The 19,072-nt window shown below is 41.1% G+C and overlaps 3 protein-coding genes across 4 annotated transcripts; 1 reads left to right on the forward strand and 2 right to left on the reverse strand.

Moving 5' to 3' along the window:
* Positions 1 to 710: 710 nt before the first annotated feature.
* On the forward strand, positions 711 to 10,487 carry prcc (proline rich mitotic checkpoint control factor). The gene is made up of 7 exons (XM_034210416.1): positions 711 to 1,458; positions 5,243 to 5,293; positions 5,769 to 6,335; positions 7,011 to 7,103; positions 7,259 to 7,405; positions 7,603 to 7,668; positions 9,287 to 10,487. The coding sequence occupies exons 1-7, from the start codon at positions 1,156 to 1,158 to the stop codon at positions 9,371 to 9,373; spliced, it is 1,314 nt and encodes a 437-aa protein (XP_034066307.1). The 5' UTR covers positions 711 to 1,155; the 3' UTR covers positions 9,374 to 10,487.
* A 58-nt stretch (positions 10,488 to 10,545) lies between these two features.
* Positions 10,546 to 14,018, reverse strand: mrpl9 (mitochondrial ribosomal protein L9). The gene is made up of 7 exons (XM_034210415.1): positions 13,736 to 14,018; positions 13,110 to 13,269; positions 12,383 to 12,507; positions 12,235 to 12,288; positions 12,016 to 12,117; positions 11,819 to 11,902; positions 10,546 to 11,541 (listed from the first exon to the last, which is right to left on the reverse strand). The coding sequence occupies exons 1-7, from the start codon at positions 13,820 to 13,822 to the stop codon at positions 10,726 to 10,728; spliced, it is 1,428 nt and encodes a 475-aa protein (XP_034066306.1). The 5' UTR covers positions 13,823 to 14,018; the 3' UTR covers positions 10,546 to 10,725.
* Positions 14,019 to 14,659: 641 nt separating this feature from the next.
* Positions 14,660 to 16,635, reverse strand: LOC117542631 (transmembrane protein 272-like). Of its 2 annotated transcripts, XM_034210418.1 has the most exons (5): positions 16,516 to 16,635; positions 16,373 to 16,435; positions 16,236 to 16,286; positions 15,937 to 16,128; positions 14,660 to 15,411 (listed from the first exon to the last, which is right to left on the reverse strand). In XM_034210418.1, exons 2-5 carry the CDS (start codon positions 16,431 to 16,433, stop codon positions 15,149 to 15,151), a joined length of 567 nt encoding a protein of 188 aa, XP_034066309.1. In that variant the 5' UTR covers positions 16,434 to 16,435; positions 16,516 to 16,635; the 3' UTR covers positions 14,660 to 15,148. The 2 variants fall into 2 exon arrangements, with proteins under 2 accessions (XP_034066309.1, XP_034066310.1); XM_034210419.1 differs by having other exon boundaries at positions 16,373 to 16,613.
* Between the last annotated feature and the right edge of the window lie 2,437 nt (positions 16,636 to 19,072).

Consider the following 19,072-nt stretch of genomic DNA (forward strand, 5'->3'; position numbering starts at 1 on the left):
TCATCATCATCATCATCATCATCATCATCATCATCATCATCATCATCATCATCATCATCATCATCATCATCATCATCATCATCATCATCATCATCATCATCATCATCATCATCATCATCACCATCATGATCACCATCATCATAAATATTAACAGTGACCCACATAATTGTTTTAAGGTTTTTTTAATGTCGTTTTTTTAATGATGTTTGTTTTATTATTATTATAATTTGTAAAGTTTGTTTTATTTGTATTTATTGTTCTATGTAAGTGTTGGAACTGTCCATGATGATGTATGTGTAGTGTACACATTTAGGTAGTAGTTACATACAATAAACATTGAGGTGAGTGGGTGTTTATATAATAAACATGAGGTTAGATCCTGTGAATTATAAAAAGTGGATACGTGTTGTGCTTATTTTCAAAATATATAATGTGTGATTTTCTATTGAAAACTCTTCATTTTTTTACAACTGTCATGTTATGTATACCGGTAAGCTTTTCTTATTGCATATACATTTTTCTATTTTCAAGTTTTTTTTTACTCTTACAAGAACTCTAATCATCAAATTATGCTGAATAAGATCTAATTGTTCTCAGATAAAGTTGATCCTTAGTATTATTATACACACTCTGTCCGCTGGGGGCGTTAATGTTTGTTTTGGCAACAAACAGACGAAGAAGAAAAAGCTGCGCACAAAGCTGCGCACTAGCTGTTTCTTGTATCATGAATGGTGGAGGCGATGTTTTGATGGAGTCCAGGGACTTAAAGAGCTCTATTTTTGTGTTGTAAACAATAGCTGCTGCATAAACCGATGTCTTATTATAATGCAGTAATACTTCTGAGAGTAAATTAATTTGGATGCGTGAGAAAGGACCAGTCTGTAAAATATCGGTGGCTACGGTTGCCTTGCTAACGTTAAGCTAAGTTGTGGCAATCCTTTCATTTAATGAGCTCACCCTCTTTTAACCTGCTGTGTTTTTCTTTATACTTTAGCACCACTGGGGATTACCTCGTTTTATTTGCGGCTATATTTATCAAATACCTTTAAGTGAAGTATCAAAAAGTAAGGCTTATTGATATTTAATTCCAGGGGGAGTGGTTATCCATGTCCACGAGTTCCTGCAGATACATACAATTTTGTCACAGCAGCAAACATGTCGTTAGTCGCCTATGGCAGCAGTGATGACAGCGACTCAGAAGAAACATCAGCTTCACAGAGTAAAGGGAGCAGCTCGGGGGGGCTCTTCTCTCTCCTGCCCACTCCAAAGAAGCCCGTTTCGGCTGGGGGAGGATCGAGAAAGGAGACAAGAGTGCACCGCTTAGGGGGGCACAGCAAGGCACATGATGACCCTGATCAACCACCATCTAAAGGAGGCTTGATTTCTGCCTTTATGCCTAAACCGAGGAAGAGAACAGAGCCTGTCAAAATCACTGCACCACAGATCCAGAGACGGGATGTGAGTACTGACCCGTTTCACTTGACATGTTGTAGCTCCTGTGATCAGTGCTTGAATTGGAATGAAAAAGGTGCCAGTACTCTAAAATCAGCAACTTTTTCAAGTCAATTTTATATATACAGCCCACAAACAAGAATTTGGCTACTATAATGCTGGTGGGTTTGTCTCTTTACTACTGTATATTTTAGAAAGGTTCACTGTACTTAACATTTTTTATGATAGGCAGCGGATATGGCTAAAGCTCAGTAAGGTCAATATTAACTGAAAATATAGCAATCAAAGTCTAGATCTTCTGCTGAAGACACATGAAGCAGAGACCTTTCAGGTGAGAGCCCCTCTGGTGGTGTTCAACATTAATGACAAGGAAACAAAGCTCTGGTCAGAAGCATTTTTTATAAAAAGCTTTAACAAAATTAAGTATTTCTGTACATTTTGAATGCAATCTAACTTTCCAACTCAGAAAACGAAAAACGAAAAAGTGCCAAAAGTCTTCTCACATGGCTGAGCTGCTTTGCAATATACTTCACCACTGAAGAATACAAATATGTATAAAGTAAACTATGATGCAATCTAACTTTCCAACTCAGAAAAATGATAAAGAGCATGAACAAAGAACATGTAAAAACAAATGCAAAATTTGCACAATCTAAAATGAGAAACTGTAACTGCAAGTAACAAAGTCTGAGCCATGGTAAAGAGTTACATTGAACACCAAGCTGATCAGATAACTCCCTGGTTGGTCTGAAGTCCTTCTATCTCCAGGATCTGTACAAATCGGCACATTATGCCAAAAGTCTTCTCACTGGGTGAGCTGCTTTGCAATATACTTCACATTGTTAGAAAAGGCTCCAGAAGGCCTTGGGGACATCAGTATCAGGGGCTGGAGCTGGACAGGCTCTTTCATCAGCACTTCTCCTTCCCTTTGCCAGCCAGGACCTCACATACTGTTCCGGATTGAACTGTCCTAGTGATGGTCCATTACATTTAATGAAAACCAGGCTGGACAGTCGGCTGACAGAGAGAGCATTCCTTTTTGCAGTAAGGATATCGTTCATGCAGCTGAATGCCCGCTCACACTCACTAGTGGAGACAGCGATGGTTCGGACTGCTTTCAGTAGAGGCTCCATGGCAGCAGGTGTACGGGATGCCCTGGTTGCCTTGTATTCGCGAAAGCCCTGAACAGTCTCTCTTCTGTCCACTTTCAGCACTTCGCACAAACGTAGCACCTCTACGTCCCCATACTGTACGTCTAACTCCTCTTCAGGCCAACTTCCAGGATGGATAACTTTCATGTCCTGGATTAGCTGATTGTCCCGGGCCTCCCGGCCATGTAATGGGATTTCTCTTGTGCTGACATGAGAGGAGGTTGTGGAAGTCATTCTGTGTCTCAGATTCTCTACCATACTGCGGAAAAACTGACCTGCATGAATCTGTACAAGCCTGCCATTCTCACGCAGGGCAACACCCTTGAAGGACTTCTCAGCTAGAGCTGTATGAACTGTAGTCATGTGTGGGCCAGGCATGGTGACCATGGATTCAAAAACTCGTATTTCTCGAGTTAAGAGCCTATCTGCTGTAGGCAGTGTCATCTCTCTTTTTTGGAGTTGCCGAGAGAGGTCGCTGAGCTCTGTGAGCGCATCGTACATCAGTCCCAGATTGCTGACAAACGTTGCAGATGTGAGCACATCATCCAGGCCCTTGTCTCTGGAATCCCTGCTCGTGTCGTTTGCAGCATTTGTGAAGTGATCATGAAGCACTCGGTAGTTTTCCCAGACTGCTCTGACGCTCCTTTCACTTGAAGCCACCCAGCGGATGGACAAAACACGCCCTATCACCAGGAGACGCTGTCCGACTGCTTGCGCACACTGCGCTAACTGCCTCTGATTTTTGGGGGAGGCATGGAACAAGGAATAGAGTTTGTCAAAAAAGATCTGGAAATGATTGAGCCCTGAGACCTCCTTGACCACATCCCCAACTGCCAGCTCTAGACGATGATTGGAGCAGTGCCACACAAACAGGCTTGGGAATTTACTACACAACTGGGTAGCAACGCCTGTTCTCTTCCCTAGCATGACTGAAGCCCCATCACATGCAAAAGAAACGAAACACTGACCTAAAAAGTCCTCGTTAAAATCTCTTCCAAGACACTCCATTAACGCCTTTGTGATGTCATCAGCCGTTGTTCTATCCAACTCGATCAGCTCCCAAAAAAACGTTTCGGGCTCAGCATCAGCTAATGCTGAGCGTAGACACACAACAAGCACCGTTTTACCACTAATAGTGGTAGATTCATCGACCAAAACACACAGTTTTCTTTGGTTTTCTGTAATGTCTTTTGCCATTTTTTTTCTTCAGCTCATGAGCTATGTGGTCGATGATTTCGCCACAGGTTTTATTGGAGTGCAAAACCCTGCCCACGTTCAGCCCATTCAGTTTCTGTACATTCAAATCAATTGGCATGTCTGTGAATGGCCGGCTATGTTTGCCAATTTGATATGCCGTTCGAAAAACTCTGATAGTGGTGTCTAATTCAGATTTATGCATAGACTGCACTTGATGTTGAATAGTTTCACGTGAAGCAGATGTAAGGATGTCAGCAGCTTTTACATGGGCTTGTGATTCTTTATGTTCTTTGATTTTTTTTTCTCAGGCTAGCTTGTTGTTTGCCCTTATCAACACCGAAATGAGACACTGCACACTCACCCCATTCAGTTGACAGTTTCAGTCCTTGTCCAGTGTGTATTCCCAAAGATTTGACATCTCTGCATATCCGACATCCTAGCTTCTTATCTTTAAGAAGGAGCCATGCATTGGTCTTGCAAAAATATTGCACCTGGTCCGTTGTCCAGCAGTCAGGTGCATCGCTTTGCCCGGTGTTGGTGGTGGCAGTTGCGCCAGCAGCAGCTAACGTTAGAGGCTCTGGAGGAGGCGGCGGAGCTAGTGCTAATGCTAATGCACTAGAACTTGGAGCAGGAGGATCAACCAAAGAAAGCTCCCCATCAGACACAATTTTCAACACAGGCACAGCATTCTCTGTATTTGAAGTTTCTTCCGGCGACAACCGCTGTCTTTTTGCACTTTTATTAATCCACGCTAAAATTTTAGAAATGCTAATTTGTGACGTGACTTGCTTTCCTTCTCTCCGGGGCGTGCCTGCTCTGTTCTATCACTCTACATAGCCACCCACTGGGTGGGAGTTGCACTGCATAAACACAACACACGTGCATCTAGGTATGTAAATTGTAAAGCATTAAAACATGGTTTTACTAACAGTTTTCAGTATGTTGTTACTTCGGCATTATTATTATTATTATTATTATTTTGAAACGTGTATTACTATTAAATCACGGTCAAATAGGTTAATTTTGACATAGTCGTTTCCACCACAGTATTTACATGGAGAAGATAAGCCCCGCCCCCTCTCCAGCAGGTTCTGTTTGAATGACAGGAGTAAACAGCTGACAGCCGCTGTGAAACTCCAGCGGTTAGAGCGATGAGAATGTCCGTTCGGCACCTCATGACGCATCTACTGAGTACCGGGCGGCTGTATATATATATATATATGGATGTATAATAAGAACGGCGGGAGAGTGTTGAGTACTGGCACGGTGCATGAGTACCGGAGTACCGCCAGCATGCCGGTACTGAGCAAGAAGTGCCGGTACTCCATGGGTCAGAACCAGAAGTGCCGGTACTGCGTACCGGTGAGTACCGGCCCAATTCCAGCACTGCTTGTGATATTAATCAGGTTGTAATTCATGACCTATGTATTTATTGTCAACAGTCAGACTCTGATGAGGATGATGAACCTGTAAAGAAGAAAGTACAAACTCAGGTAAGAATACCTCTCACCGTCTGCTGCTCAGTTTCAGAGCTCGGGATTAACAGAGTAACTGGGATTGAAGAAAAAGTTTAAAGAACACTCAAAGCAGTTTCTAAATGAATAAACATTGAAACAGTGCTTGCTCAGCTTGGAGACCCCAGATATTAATTCAACAAATTGATTTATATTTGAGATATTACACAAATAATTCAGCTGTCATAGATGACCTTCTCATTATCACATTATTGGATTGTATAGATGTCCTAAAAAATCTTGTTTCTGCCTTCCATACACACAATAGACTGGAGTTAAAGTAGCAGCTAGAACCTTTGTATCCAGTAAGGCTGAACATGCATCTAAATGGAGTAAACCAATGACAGAATATTTAATTGTATCACTTTGCAATGTTATCAAACGATTGAAATGTGGGTGCCAATATCTGTAGCTACACCGCCCTGATACCCTCCATATCTCCTGCCTCTTCCAGGGTTCAGGCCTTTCCTCCCTTCTGCCACAACCCAAACACATGACCAGGAAGGCGATGGACAGATCCCTGATTCCTCACACACTCACCAAGCGGCAACCACCCAAAGGACCCAAACCTGGAACGCCCGCTCAGGGTCTGCTCGGTTCCAGCGCATCGCCCTCTGCTATCAAGGCTGCAGCAAAGTCAGCGGCTCTGCAGATGGCGAGACAAATAGCCACCGATGACCAAGATAACGAGGAGGACATATCCCCACAGAACTACTTTTCTCTGGCCGAGAGCTCCCAGCCTCTCCCTGCAGTCATCCCGAGCCTGGACCCTGAGCCTGGGCCCCCCGCAGAGCCCCTGGCACCTGCACCTGCACCTGCACCTGCACCTGCACCTGCACCTGCACCTGCACCTGCAACTGCACCTGCACCTTTACCTGCACCTGCACCTGCACCTGCAGACGAGCCGGGGCAGTCAGACGCCCCTCTCGACTTCGGGGCGGGTGGTGAGGGAGCTGGTCCATGGGGTGCTCAATATCCTCAATATCAACAGGAAATGGAAGGCACAGATGCTCCCCCTCAGGTAATCAGGACTCCCGAGGTGCTTTTTACAGCATTATACATGTCAGACAAATGGTTTCAGATTCTGCTGGCTGTTTAAATATACCTTAGTAATAACATAACCTGGAGAATTTATACACTAACTAATCCAGATCAGAATAAACCCTTTAGTAAATGCTTGATATTGTATTCAGTTTACCTGATTGAAACCAAATGAATGGTTGATGCATGCATGCACTCTCACATTGTCCAGTCAGGTGCTTCAGACACGGTTCACATTATAGATGCTAATCTGACACTCACACAACTGCAAGAACCTTTGAGAAAAAGGTTGCTGATTTAAAACTGGCTTTGTTTTGTCGCAATGTGGTTGGTCTGTGCAAATAAACAATGTTTGGTTTCCTTATGTGTTTTTGGTGCCTGGAGCTTCTGGTTGGTTAATTTGCCAGTTTGCCGAACATTGTTAATTTGCAGAAACAACTAACATTGCAACGACACAAAGCCGGTTGAACATCATCAACACAATCTCCCTTTTAACAGCCATACAGATTTCCACCAATATATATACTTTGACGCTCCAGAGACACCAACTTGTCTTTATTATCCCAGGTCAATCAGAGCATTCTTATAATGAACTATAGACGTTAAAGAGATACATGAATATAAGTGATATCCAAATCATGTTCTCCTTCTATAGGGATTCTATAATCAGCCTTACGTCCAAGATCCAGAGGCGGGATCAGCAGAGGCTGATGAGCCCGGCAGCTCCGCCATGTTTGATGAGGAAGCGGTAAGAAGTTTGCTTTGTTCTTTCTCTCTGTATTGTTTGACTAAATACCTCCAATCTTTAAAAGTAGGTTAATTATTGATGATGTTGCAGCTTCATCAGGCCAAGGATAAACCGGGGTCTAACTGATATGATCATTTCTTCTTCCTGTGCTTTAGTTCATGCGGCTGCAAGGGAAACGGAACCGGGGCAAAGAGGAGGTGAAGTTTCTGGAGATCAAAGGGGACGACCAGCTGAGCAGCAACAAGCAGTGGATGACCAAGAACATAACGGAAGAGAAGCAGACCCGCCAGTCCTTCAGCAAGGTGACCTACATATAGTAAATAAGTACATCAGTCAGTCAATTGTTTGAATTGTATATAGATATGTCATTTCATTTACCAATAGTTTGAGGTGCTTGAAAATGCACCTGGAAATGCTTAAAGAATCCGACTTTGGGAAAGAGTCTTTGGTAATTTTGCAAAGAATAACATGTAATACAAGACCTTTTTTTATTTTACAGAAAAAAGGAGAGGGGCCTACAGGACAACAGCGACGCAAGCATCAGATAACATATCTCATTCATCAGGTGAGTGCTGCTAAAGCTTAATTTAAACCTTCCATATTTGTGCAATTTAAATTCTGTGATCTAATTGTGCTGACGGACAGTGGTGGCAACTGTGTAGTCTGTCCAGTTTAATATATTGTAGCCAAGGGAGGAGGTTCGAGTAGTATTTGTACTAGGGCTGCTCGATTATGGCAAAAATCATAATCTCGATTATTTGGGTCAATAATTGTAATTGCGATTATTAAATGCAATTATTCATTGACTTTGAAAACATCCATTTATTGGAGAAAAAAATGTGAACAGTATGTTTTTAACAGTTGATTACCCTGAACCTCAAAGGTGGGGTAGGTAAGTTTGAGAAACCGGCTCGAGATACACTTCCATGGAATGCTCTTAACATCCCGATAGCAATGAATATCTTAAGTGCTTTGACAAAAAATCCATTAAAAAAAGTCATCTGTGGAAGCCGTAATACTGTAAAAAGTACAGGATTGGCGCCCTGTCTGTCAGCCTTCCATCTCGTGCACGCACAAATGTATCTCGTGCCCTCAATGACTCGCCAGCAACAGGCGGCCACTTTCACCAGTCTGCTGACGTCATGTGCGCGTTCATGTGTGTTGGAGGAGGTGCTCTGTAAGGAAGTCTGAAGGAAGGGGCGGATTCTTTTCGGCTGTGTACTTTCACATTTTAGTGCACTCGAGCCGGTTTCTGAAATGTACCTACCCCACCTTTAAGTATAATTCAACTGAAAAAGCCATTTTAAAAAAAAAAAAATCGTTTTATTTATATTACGTTGTTTTCGTAATCGTTGCAAGCCATAATCGCAATTGCGATTAAAATACGATTAATTGAGCAGCTCTAATTTGTACATTATCTTTCAGTGGGTTTTGAAGCAGGTGATAGAGCAGGGTGTGAGTCTGTGACATGTCTGTACACATTTAGATTCAAAGTGTTAGCTTCCATGCTTGATTGTACAAGCAAAGACTCAGCGCTGCGTTGACTACTGTATATCTGAGGTTTATACAGTAAGCTGCAAGAGGACGATCCTACACCAGGCATTCAAACAAGCACACAAATAGTAGCCACATTTCTCTTAGCCTTGAGTCCTGTAGCTTATTGTTTGATGTACAGAGTGATTGTCTATCTATGCTATCAAGTTTGGTGTTGTTTTAACACCACTCAGATGGTATTTATAATTGGTGCACAGGGTGGGAATTCTTTTAAATTCTTAAGCTGGTGTGTATACAAGGCTTTCATTTGTTTGTGTGGGGGATTTATGCCAATGTCTCCAAAAGTACAAATCCCATAAGGCGACCTGCATACTACATTCACATCCCATACTGTCTGCAAGCATTTAGAAATCATAACACAATTAATTTAATGTAGAGAGCAGTGTTTTTATTTTTCTAAGAAAGACTGGTTTAAACTACCAAAAAATAGTTAATTAAAATAAAATCTATTTCTACTGTCTGGTACTATTGACTAAAAAGTGTTTGTTCAGAATTGAGGTAAAAACATTAAGACTCCGCTTGAAATGTTCAATGACAAAATAAACAAAATGTATTTCTGACCCTGTGTGTGTGACATTTAGTCTTACAAAAGCTAACCAGGAATTTCCCTTCATTTTCGTGTTCCACAGGCAAAGGAACGTGAGCTGGAGCTGAAGAACAACTGGGCAGATAACAAGCTGACACGCCGACAGACACAGGCCAAATACGGTTTCTAAATGTCACTCTGAGGACTCTTGGTGGCAGGTGGAAGCCCTGCATCAGAAAGTAGGGTAGATATGTTCAGAGTTCCCCACACAGGAGGAAGATGTGTACTTGGGAAGAATCTATAAACACCTTTTAATACAGATGTTGCCCTTGCTCCTGCCCTCTCTTATGTATTTGTGTTGAATTGTTATGCAGTAGTTATTTTGTTTAAGGTGTTACTTCTATACAGAAAATCCAGCCATAGCCCCTTAAACCTGTCCCAGTAAGATACAGCAAATGTAGGCTCTCTTCCTACAAATAAAAATGTATGTTTTTCAGGTTCCTGCAGCGAATCCTTGGCAGAGATCATGTATGTGGCCCTCAATATTCTCCTCTGAAACTTTGTCTTCCTGTTCATAAAGCAAAATGCTCCTTTTTTAGTGATGCATTCAGAATACTTCTTTAAAAACGCTTTGGTTCTCTGGCATTCACACAGATGTCAGTAAAATGTTGCCATTCATTGAGGAATGAACTGGAGTCAGTAGAAAGCTGTGACACATTACATATGTATATATGAACCAACAACTTTGTAATAGAAAATAACGATGCTGTTGGAATACTTATGCTGCAGTTGCTTATGACTCATTAAATTAATGATAAATGTTGTCTATTTTGCTCTTATTTAATTGCAGTCCCCATCATCACTGTGTCAACATCTTGCGCAACCTGATCTGCCTCAAAACTGAATCTAAAACATATCAGCAATCTACAAGTATTGATTTCTTTCATGCCTTGTTATGGTTCAAACCGCATGCAGAGCTTGTCAGAGCTGAGCCGCTGAGTCTTTATATATCACATCTTCCAGATCTTTTGGACATTACTAGGGTGTTTTGTAAGAAATAATACAAATGTACTCAATTCATTGATTGATTACATATCCATCTCAACGAGGTCACAAAACTAACATTGACCTCTGCAGGTTTCATTTAAAGATTCACAAAGCATACAACTGTTATGCATTATAAATGTCCTATGTCAATAATTCAGGAACCAACATGTTCGACAGTTTCACTTTTACCTCATCCATTTGTTATGCGTACTGTGCTCAAAATGAATGAATAAATATTTTCCTCGTCTTGGTCAATAGTTCCAAATGCAAATGGGTAGTTTTTGGTCATGTCGAAACAATGAAGCAGGTATTACATTTAGATTACAAAAGTGTTTTATTGTCTATCCAGCTTTGGTTAACAGCTCAAAAGAAATATATAAAAGTTCCACCATTATTTGAATAATTCATTTAATAATTATACAGACAACTGATTTTATACATGTGAATTACAGGTAAACAATATCCATCAAAGTTCTATGCACATCTTCATGTCCTTTAATCTTTTTTCGGGCTATCACTTGGTGGTGCTGTTGTGTCTGGACTTGTCGGTGTACTTGCTGCTTTTTCTTCCTCAGCAGCAGAGACTCCTGCTGCAGCTTCACCCACAGAGTCTTTAGCTGTTTCAGCCTCCACCGCAGCATCAGACACCAGCTCCGCAGCAGCTCCCTCCACTGTAGCATCAGAAACTAGCTCCACTGTAGCATCAGAAACTAGCTCCACGGCAGGATCAGAAACTAGCTCCACGGCAGGATCAGAAACTAGCTCCACGGCAGGATCAGACACTAGCTTCACGGCAGGATCAGAAACTAGCTTCACGGCAGGATCAGAAACTAGCTTCACCGCAGGATCAGAAACTAGCTCCACGGCAGGATCAGAAACTAGCTTCACGGCAGGATCAGAAACTAGCTCCACGGCAGGATCAGAAACTAGCTTCACCGCAGGATCAGAAACTAGCTCCACGGCAGGATCAGAAACTAGCTTCACGGCAGGATCAGAAACTAGCTCCACGGCAGGATCAGAAACTAGCTCCACGGCAGGATCAGAAACTAGCTCCACGGCAGCATCAGAAACTAGCTCCACGGCAGCATCAGAAACTAGCTCCACGGCAGCATCAGAAACTAGCTCCACGGCAGCATCAGAAACTAGCTCCACCGCAGGATCAGACACCAGCTTCACAGCAGCCTCCTCGTCCTCAGCAGCAGCAGCAGCAGCAGCAGCTGCCTGCGCTTTCAGCTGCTTCTGATAGATTGCTGATGGGTCCTCATATGGCACCACAGACAGAGGGACACGAACTATGTCTATTCCATTAACCTGGAAGAAAACATAACGGTAAGCATTCTGATCTTTGGTAAAATAACCAGCTTGAAAGTTACATGAAGACATGCTTCTGATTGAAAAAAATGACTTGAAAAAAGTAATTTGAATTTCTCTGAAGGAAATGTTAGCTATTTCTTATGTGATTATTTTTCTTGCAACATATGTAAAAAAACAACTAGTAAAAAAATTTGGAAATAAAAAAAGAAATTCTACAAACTGATAAAATGTGTCTTTAGTGTGGTCTGTCTTAATGGTAAAAATCATGACTCACCGTAACTTCACACCAGTAGTCGCCCTCCTCCTTGACCGACTCAAATGGCAGACTCAATGCATGAGGAGGCACAAAAACTCCCAGCTGAGAAAAAGATGAATTCAATGAATAAACAGTTAGATTGTTCAAGAGAGGAACTTATGTAATATTAAAGAGGAAATGTAAAAAAAAAAGGAAAGAGATAAAGAAGGCCGTACCTTCTTTTTGAACTGCCTACAGACCACTTCTTTATTGACCTGGAATTCCTCCAAAGGCATTCTGCTAATGTTTAAATGGGATTTTTTAAGGATCTCTACCGTCTGTAAAGAAAAAAAACACGAGGAAGCCTTTGTTAAAAAAACAGCTGTGGTGGTCATTTGTGTCTCCAGCCAAGACAGAACAATGGTGAATCGTGGAAAAGCTTGTCGAAAACTCACCAACTGTCCAGAGCGGGTTTGAACTCTTTCCTCTGGCTTCCCCTCACGCAGGAGCTGTTAGTAAAGAAAGGTGACAATATTTAATAACTAAACATTGCTATGGACAGTAATATGTGGGAAATACACAGTATTAAAACAAAGTCCTCACTTTTATCTCCTCTTCAAACATGTGTTTGTTCTCCGGTGAAGGATACACTGCAAGGCCTTGGGGCAGCAGCTTATTTCTGCCAGCTGACTTTCTCACAAACACGGTGTCCCCTCGCGCTCCGAGCTCTGCAACAACAAACACAGGTATTTTAATAATGCAAAAGAAGTTCAGTGGTGCAAATATATTGTTTTACTTCCTGTGACAACTCTTGACATCTCAGGTTTGTTATCTGTGAGCAGTAATGGATTGTCCATTTACTCACACAAGTAATGTACTTAGTTGAGCTGCTTGTACTTGACAAGAGTATATTAATGTTATGCTACTTTAAAGTTCTACTCCACTACATTTTGGAAGTCAATATTGAACTTTGTACTAAATACAGATATTGGCATATCATTCTAGGTTAAGATATCCAGCAAAAGTATACAAAGCCATTCAAATGTGCAACACCTTTAGGAGCTGTGATGGATACATATTGCATCAATAATCATAATCCAATCAATCTATGATTCTGATTCAAGGGGCTTTATTGTTTTTAAGTCACAGGCTCCTTCTACAATGCAACATAAATGATATAGGCCATTACGCATGCCAGTACTTTTACTTTTGGTACAAGAATAATTTGATACCAATAGTTGTAACTGTAATTTCACAATTGTAATGCAGGACTTGACATTTGAGTATTAAGGGTATTTGTTTCACCAGTGTCAGTGAGAGCAGTACTTACTGGGAACTGTGGCCGTTAGGATGAGCTCCATCTTCTGCTTCGGAGCCTGTTTGGTGTCTTCAACCAGTTTGTAGATTCTGTGTCTTCGAGGGTGAAGCCTGGGCGGACGGCCTTCTTTTGATAAGGGCACCTGCCACCATCTCTCCACGATCACTGTATTCTGTGGAAACACCACGAACAAATAGATAAGTCTGCTGTCATGTCCTGTAGCCTCCTACATTTGGATTTATGTTTTTGGTTTAAGGGTTGAGCGATGAGATTGGTAAATACTTTATTCATCCCAAATTACTTTGAAACAGGAACAGTGTTGTCAAGCATTACATTTAATTTAACTAGTTTTAAGTGGGTAAAGGCATATAAAACATCTAGAAAAGTCTGTTAAACTCAGACAATTACACTACTTAACAGTAATGCAAGAAAAAATAAACACTGATATTACGATATACAAAATTAAAACCTCTAGATATATAGTCTCCTAACACAATATTGATATACAATTTGAGATATTGCCCAGCCCTAACTGTAATGATTTGTCATGGCTCTCCAGCAGAACAATGGAGTGCGGACCTAGTTATTTTTATTTTCAACAAACCACATATTAGTGTATAAAGTGCTGGGACACTGACCTGAGCAGGGCTGAGGGAGAAGCTCCTGACAGCAGTCTGCTGGTGGAGCATCAGATCCTGAAGGGCACGGCGGCCTGAGCTCCACATGTTCACTGAACCAAGAAAGCCACCGCCTTCTACAAATCCCCTGAGATAAAGCACGAACAATGGCAAATAAGCCTGCGTTTAAAAAACCTTTACTTTTAGGTTATTCTCCAGTCACAGGTCAGATAATCGCAGCATGCATGTTAGCTTGATTTGCTAAAGGCTAATTTGAGTTGGTTCTGTGCGTGTGACGTAAAAGGACCCCGCCAGCAGAAATAGTTGACCTGAAAAAGGCCTGATTTAAAAGCCCTTACAAAATATCAAAATTAATGTACTGAGTCGTTAAAGACAAAGAGGCAATCTTATTACAACTAACCTTTGGATTTACAGGCTTTACAGGCTTTTTAATACATTCTCTTTTTTTTGTACTGAAAATGTTTACATCTAAAAGACAATTCATGCTTAAAAGTATCTTATCTTTGATAATTGCTTATCATAGTACTTTTTTTTTTGGATTGTATGGTCAAATTTGCCTAAAATTATATATCAGTTCATCATAGCAGTATATATACACACATCTTTTCTTTTTTTGTGGCCCTGACGCTGCAGTTAAATGGTATGGGCTATAAACACTCAGCTACCATGGCACTTAATTGAACCTATCAAAAATAAATGCTATGCTATATGAAACAGCCTTTACTTGTTATACAGAGCAACTTAACACGAGTTGAAAGTATCCTATTTACAGCTTTCAGTATTTAAACCTCTCTCCTTTGATGCATTGATGTAGAAGTGTACTCCACAATGTGTCAGTGACATCACTGTTACAGTTGGGTTCCATTTTCCCAAGTTTAAAGTGAAAAACACTTTACACCCTAGCAAGAACAAGACACACAATGATAAGATACTTAAATAGAACGGCAGCATTTATTCAAATCATCAGGAATATAGCTAAATAAATAAATAAATTCACAACATATTACACTTTTATTTTCATAGATTACGACACAAATATTTTTTACAATACCACTTTAAGTGGTGCAATAAAGAAAAGTTATTCCACTGAGGAAAGACACCTGCAGAAAGCCAAATCTAGGTAAAGGATATTGTTTTACTAGCTGCCCATACTTTCAGTATCAAGTGCAAAAAGTGTAATGTGTATTTATGTATAAGGCTATGTCTCTTTTTTTCTGTGCCTATTAAAGTTGCTGTAACAATTGAATTGGGATTAATAACATTATCTTAACCAATCAAACTGTTCAACTACAAAAACAAAAAAGATAAAAAAACTTTAGCAGCAGAAGCATAATAAAAAATGTTGAAAGCGTTTCACTCAACCTAGTGTAAAATCTCCAGACATTTGAAGACATGAGCGAATAAATCGTTCAATTACACATCACCAACAATGGGTTCTTGGAAATCACTTGTCGCACCGTAGAAAGAATAGCGGCTGGGTACAAATCTGTCTACTGAGATTACAATCTGACAGCAGGTCAGTACAGCGAAGCAGCATCCAAAGACGAACATGAGAGTCGTAGCGAGCCACACAATGGTGGTGATCACGAAGGCAAACAGGTAGGTTACCCTGTGGCAGTATGGAGCTGTTCCGGGTGTGTAGTTGGGAGGATAGATAGGATAAATCCAGATAGAACCTACAGGAAAACATTTGAATTTGATTAAGACGTAGAACTAAACAAAGAAACCAAACTTGAAAGGCCCTGAAAACAATTGGTAACAAAACAAACAGTTATTTCCAAGTTTAGTACTTCCTTGCACCAATCAGGATAAGAAATACTTATTTTTCCACTTACATAAAGTGCTATTTATCAATTTAGATTGTTTTGATGTGAGTTAGAATAGAATTGCAAAGTGCGCCATAAAACAAATACCGTATTATAAACCAACCAATGCCTATTTCTAGAAATCATGACTCAGTTACTAGAGCTAATCCTTGTTGTGAGCAGTTCAATGGAGGCATATCTTCTTTCTACAAAACTACACCCACCAACAACTGAGAACAAGCCCCTATGATTATAGAAGAGTAGGATGAAATACAATACTTAACAATGTAATTGTATTTCAACGGCACCTAAGTAAATGCAGGCTACTCAGTTACTTTACATCATTGCATATGTTCATGTCCGGAGAGATAACATTTTAGTGACATTTTCTCCCACCTGCAATGAACCAGCCGAAACTGAAGAGGTACAGGAGGGTGATGCAGACGGAGCACATGGTGGGGACCCTGGCCCCCTCCCTGTTGGTCATGATGTAGGTCATAGACAGAGAGAGGAGGGTGGTGGCTCCCAGCACTATCAGGTAGATGGGAAGGATCGGCTCTACTGGACATCGTTGTAGATGTGTAAGCCCTATGATGGTGTCCAGAAACATGTTAATATTAACACAGGATCATGAAAAATACTCTCCAAAAAATATATGGTTTGCTGTCAAAAAAGATTACATTGATCAAACCTACCCAAACCAATGGCTGCGATCATAAGCATCCACCAAATCATATTCACCACAACTACAAGAAAGGAAGAGTGAGAGGGTAAGGAAGAGTAAAATAAAAATAATAAGGCAAACATAAATGTGAGAGGAAAGATATCTTACCAAGTGATGCAATCGTTACAGCCCCTCGAGGCCTGATTTGGTCATCTGGAGACGGATTCATCTCTGCAGTAAAGAAAGTCTTGTCCAGTTTTTACAAAGACATAATCAGGAAGAGAAGCTGCAGCAAAAGTTTTTTATCGTACCTGTTCAGTTCTGAATGGAGACACTGGAAAGACTTATTTTCTTTCTTCTTATTCACTAAATGAGTGTAGCTAGAGTCTGAGTCGGACACTGCTTTCAAAGCATCTACCCTATTAACATCCTTTGCTGTTTTAGCCGGATGTTAAGACATATTATTTCAAGTCAACGCATTTCAACAACTGTTACGCAACACTCTCTGTGTTTAAATAGGAGGAAATTATGATAACATCTGACACAGATGATCTGCGTGCAACATTTTATACCACAACTCAAGGGTTTATTTCATGAAGCAGAAAAGAACATTGGTGCACTTGCAGATACACAGACAGGAAAAGCTGTGTTATTAGCTCTCATCAGTGTGGTTGTTAATACACGTTGCACTTTTATCACAAATGTTGTCATTTATTTTTAAAGCAGTTGGGCAGTGGAACAGTTTCTAAATCTGATTTTAATGTGTAAAATGTGGGCCTTTAAAACGGTTGTAAAAATGATTAAATGTGATTGAAATGAGTTTTTTTTTAGGCATAAGCAAACCATGCAAAAACTATAAAGCCAAGATAAAAAATGGAGTGGAAAATATTGTCTTTTATATGGAATATGTCGGCAATGTTGATACCAAATGACCGACTGCTGATTTTAATCGACAAAATGTGTAAAAACAGCAATTATATCCACATGATCAGTTTTCACTGTAGTTTATTTTTGCACAAAACTTTGCATGTTCATTTCATGCCATTTCTGATTTATTTAAACTATGACATTTATTTAGTTTTCAGTTTCTTTGGTGAATGACGATACCTTTAATTGGAGGTACAATTTAGATTATGATGGTTACAGTCAGTAGTGAGGTAACACCAGACTATAGACATATCATATACAGTGGGGCAAAAAAGTATTTAGTCAGCCACCAATTGTGCAAGTTCTCTCACTTAAAAAGATGAGAGAGGCCTGTAATTTTCATCCTAGGTACACTTCAACTATGAGAGACAGAATGGGGGGGGGGAAAGAATCCAGGTAATCACATTGTAGGATTTTTAATGAATTAATTGGTAAATTCCTCGGTAAAATAAGTATTTGGTCACCTACAAACAAACAAGATTTCTGGCTCTCACAGACCTGTAACTTCTTCTTTAAGAGCCTCCTCTGTCCTCCACTTGTTAACTGTATTAATGGCACCTGTTTGAACTCGTTATCAGTATAAAAGACACCTGTCCACAACCTCAAACAGTCACACTCCAAACTCCACTATGGCCAAGACCAAAGAGCTGTCAAAGGACACCAGAAACAAAATTGTAGACCTGCACCAGGCTGGGAAGACTGAATCTGCAATAGGTAAGTAGCTTGGTGTGAAGAAATCAACTGTGGGAGCAATTATTAGAAAATGGAAGACATACAAGACCACTGATAATCTCCCTCGATCTGGGGCTCCACGCAAGATCTCACCCTGTGGGGTCAAAATGATCACAAGAACGGTGAGCAAAAATCCCAGAACCACACGGGGGGACCTAGTCAATGACCTGCAGAGAACTGGGACCAAAGTAACAAAGGCTACCACCAGTAACACACTACGCCGCCAGGGACTCAAATCCTGCAGTGCCAGACGTGTCCCCCTGCTTAAGCCAGTACATGTCCAGGCCTGTCTGAAGTTTGCTAGAGAGCATTTAGATGATCCAGAAGAGGATTGGGAGAATGTCATATGGTCAGATGAAACCAAAATAGAACTTTTTGGTAAAAACTCAACTAGACGTGTTTGGAGGAGAAAGAATGCTGAGTTGCATCCAAAGAACACCATACTGTGAAACATGGGGGTGGAAACATCATCAGACCCGGCGGCAGACATACATCTCTGGGCGGGCATTTGATTTACCAGGGCGGGCCCACCACGACACTTTCCCGGGAAATCTGATTTGTCAACGGGGGGGGGGGGGGGGGCCGGGGGGGGCTGTTAGATGCTCGCGATTTGTCAACGGGGGGGGGGGCGCTCGTGAATTGTTGAAAGAGAGGGGTTTTAGGTTGCCATAAGTTGACGGTCTTATGTATCCATTGGTTGGTTTTGTGGCACATTTGTAACACTGTGCCAACTTGGGCAAGCACGCAGGCAAACTTGAGCGCACACAGGGTGGAGAGGTGGAGTGAGGTTGAGCGATGGAGAGAAAGGGAGAGAGAGAGAGAGAGAGATTGAGCGAGGCAGAGAGCCTGTGCAGCGGTCTGCTTGCGCACAGAGCAGGAGTTTGTGAGAGAGCCGGCTTGAGAGTCAATTTCTCTTCAAAATATAATTGATTGCCAGCTGACTTGCTTGCTCGTTGGTAACGTAGGCCTAACTGGTTTCTTCTAATGTGCCTGCATCTGGCGCTGAGTTGCCATATTATTTTCGTGAACCACTAGCAAGAGTAAACTAACTGACAGGCTGCTGTGCCGCATCTCACTCAAAAACCCACACGACTCAACCCAGCGAAAAACCAGTCTTGCGCGCAGCCTTTCATTCAGAATTTCCTAGCAAAATAAAAAAATGATATTAAACTAATACAAAAATAAATATTAGGACAAAGCCCTACAAAT

Source organism: Gymnodraco acuticeps, unplaced genomic scaffold (assembly GCF_902827175.1).
Source record: "Gymnodraco acuticeps unplaced genomic scaffold, fGymAcu1.1, whole genome shotgun sequence".
NCBI classification, from domain to species: domain Eukaryota; kingdom Metazoa; phylum Chordata; class Actinopteri; order Perciformes; family Bathydraconidae; genus Gymnodraco; species Gymnodraco acuticeps.

What these genes read in the sequence shown, in the direction of transcription:
- prcc (XM_034210416.1), top strand. Translation starts at nt 1,156, where the DNA reads ATGTCGTTAGTCGCCTATGGCAGCAGTGATGACAGCGACTCAGAAGAA. An exon ending in CCATGTTTGATGAGGAAGCG is followed by an intron (nt 7,104 to 7,258) that starts GTAAGAAGTTTG and finishes CCTGTGCTTTAG; the next exon opens with TTCATGCGGCTGCAAGGGAA. An exon ending in CCCGCCAGTCCTTCAGCAAG is followed by an intron (nt 7,406 to 7,602) that starts GTGACCTACATA and finishes TTTATTTTACAG; the next exon opens with AAAAAAGGAGAGGGGCCTAC.
- mrpl9 (XM_034210415.1), bottom strand. Translation starts at nt 13,822, where the DNA reads ATGTGGAGCTCAGGCCGCCGTGCCCTTCAGGATCTGATGCTCCACCAG. An exon ending in TCTCCCTCAGCCCTGCTCAG is followed by an intron (nt 13,270 to 13,735) that starts GTCAGTGTCCCA and finishes GTGTTTCCACAG; the next exon opens with AATACAGTGATCGTGGAGAG. An exon ending in AAACCCGCTCTGGACAGTTG is followed by an intron (nt 12,118 to 12,234) that starts GTGAGTTTTCGA and finishes TTTTCTTTACAG; the next exon opens with ACGGTAGAGATCCTTAAAAA.
- LOC117542631 (XM_034210418.1), bottom strand. Translation starts at nt 16,433, where the DNA reads ATGAATCCGTCTCCAGATGACCAAATCAGGCCTCGAGGGGCTGTAACG. An exon ending in GATCGCAGCCATTGGTTTGG is followed by an intron (nt 16,129 to 16,235) that starts GTAGGTTTGATC and finishes ACACCATCATAG; the next exon opens with GGCTTACACATCTACAACGA. An exon ending in TTTCGGCTGGTTCATTGCAG is followed by an intron (nt 15,412 to 15,936) that starts GTGGGAGAAAAT and finishes GTTTTCCTGTAG; the next exon opens with GTTCTATCTGGATTTATCCT.